The sequence below is a fragment of the Etheostoma spectabile genome, chromosome 17 (assembly GCF_008692095.1).
Source record: "Etheostoma spectabile isolate EspeVRDwgs_2016 chromosome 17, UIUC_Espe_1.0, whole genome shotgun sequence".
Taxonomy (NCBI): Eukaryota; Metazoa; Chordata; class Actinopteri; order Perciformes; family Percidae; genus Etheostoma; species Etheostoma spectabile.
The window spans coordinates 7205403-7207724 of NC_045749.1; the positions used below are offsets into that span (position 1 = coordinate 7205403).

At 42.3% G+C, this 2322-nt stretch overlaps 1 protein-coding gene and 1 long non-coding RNA gene across 2 annotated transcripts in view; one reads left to right on the forward strand and one right to left on the reverse strand.

The window, feature by feature from the left end:
- Positions 1-1232, forward strand: part of LOC116705104 (zinc finger protein 836) — a 2346-nt gene extending 1114 nt beyond the window's left edge. The window contains exon 2 of the mRNA XM_032540984.1: positions 8-1232. Coding sequence (XP_032396875.1) covers positions 8-1002 — 995 coding nt within the window. The 3' untranslated portion in view covers positions 1003-1232. The remainder of the gene's footprint in view (positions 1-7) is intronic.
- LOC116705121 (uncharacterized) overlaps positions 1-2322 on the reverse strand; it is a 19545-nt gene that overhangs the window by 2431 nt on the left and 14792 nt on the right. The gene's annotated exons all lie outside the window — the stretch shown is intronic.

Consider the following 2322-nt stretch of genomic DNA (forward strand, 5'->3'; position numbering starts at 1 on the left):
ATTCCAGACTCTTCTCAGTCATCCATCTGTAAAGAAGAAACTCTCCCCGAGGAGCACAACTGTGAGCAGGAGCTGAGCGTCTTTCAGAGGGACCCAGAGCCTCGTATCATTAAAGTGGAGCATCATGAACTGTGGGCCAATCAGCAACAAGAAGAAGAACAAGAGTTTAAGGATGCTGATGTTTCGTACTTTCCTCATTCATCTGTCTGGGAGAAAAACAAGCTGGGGGACACAAGACCGACTTTGCAACCTCAGACTCAAAACAGTGAAAGTGAGGAGCATTGTCAGGATGTAACTAAATCTGTACAGTTCATTCTACCTCTTGCCCGAACTTCGTCTTCACAAACTGAAAGGAAAAATGAAAGTGTCCAAGATGCTAGGGTAAACGAAAGATGTGCTGCAAGTTTATCGTCAAACCAGACACAGACGGAACAAAGTCAGCTTTCCTTTATCACTTCCATAGAATCCACTGAGTTACCACATTTGAATTCAGTTGCACCTGACTATTGTTGCTCTTTGTGCGATAAGTCTTTTTCCTCCAACCACCACCTGATAAATCATGCTTTTCGCATCCATTCAATTGGCGCAGTCCCCTGTGCTGTGTGTGGAAAGACCCTGGAGTCCTCCGAAAGCCTTAACGTGCACCTTAATACACACAAGGGCTCAAAATGTTGTGGTGTGTGTGGTAAACAGTGCACCAGCACCACCGCTCTGACAGAACACATGGCCAGCCACGCCGGGGTCAAACTGCATCGCTGTCATGTTTGCGGGAAAGAGTGCAGCCGGAAAGGAGATTTAAAGATTCACATGAGGATTCATACGGGCGAGAAGCCCTTCTGCTGCACTCACTGTGATAAAGGTTTCACCCACAGCGGGCATCTGAAGAAGCACATGAGAAGCCACACAGGAGAGAGACCACACCGGTGTGATATCTGCGGCAAAGGATTTCTACAGAAAGCACACCTGAAATACCACTTAGGGACTCACACTCAGAAATATTGACTTTTTCATCCACTTGGGCCCGTGTTGATCACAATGTTATTTGCTCAGGGCGAGCACTAATCAAGCTACTCCTTACAGCAAAGCATAAAGGTAACATTTAGGAGCAGCTTTCGAGCGATAATCAGAGCAGGATACCCAATCGGAGACAACAAGTTACCCTACATCTGCCATATTGTTCATTCAGTTAAAGTCCTTACATTTTACTGAGAGATGTTTTTATATTTTTAAATATAAATAGTTTTTTAAATGTAAAATTCTCACGTCTTAGTCTGTCCCACCCAGGAAACATGGGAGAGACGCAACTAAAAAATGTCTTTTAGAGGGATGAGAAGTCCTTTCATCTGAAGCGTCACTAGAACTCGTCAGCTGCATTATATCTGATATACAGTTTTGTTCAAAATAATAGCAGTCCAATATCTTTAACCTCTTAAATCATAATTTTTGGTAGAAGTGATATTTCTACATGGCAAATAATTTACTAGTAAGTGAGTCATAGAAAACCAACAGACCCAACAGTCTTGACGTGTTGCTCATTCTGTGTAAGTGAATCTGTAACTTAAAGGGCCATGTTCAAAATAATAGCATTGTTGTGTTTAATTAGTGAGGTGATTGATTCTGTGAAGAAACGGGTGTCAATTATCACCCATATTTAAGGAAGGAATGAAGCAATTGTTGAGCGTGCTGGTTATAGTGCATTTCACACGGAAATACTCAGCAAAATGGATCATTCCAGACATTGCTTAAAGGAACAGCAAACTTTGATTAAAAAGTTGATTGGAGAAGGGAAAACATAAAGAAGTGCATAAAATTATTGGCTGCTCAGCCAAAATGATTTCAAATACCTTGAAATGTAATCCAAAGCCTGAACGACGTGGGGGAAAAAACAGTTAAATACCATTCAATTGGATCGAAGAATAGCCAAAATGGCAAAGGCTCAACCCCTGATCAGCTCTAGGAAAATCAGAAGACTTAAAGTTACCTGTGAGTGCTGTTAGGATCCGAAGAAGGCTGTGTGAAACAGAGCTATCAGCTACAAACCCCCGCAAAGTCCCATTGATGAAAAAAAGACACGTACTGAATAGGTTGAAATTTGCCAAAGGACATATTGACAGGCCAAAGGAGAAATGGCGCAACATTCTGGGGACTGAGGAGAGCAAAATTGTTCTTTTTGGGTCTAGGGGTTGCGGACAGTTTGTCCGACGACCTCCCATGCACTGAATTCAAGCCACGGTACGCTGTGAAGACCGTAAAGCATGGTGGTGCAAATAACATGTGATGGGGATGTTTCTTATATAAAAGCTATTCTAAGGATTTTGAGCA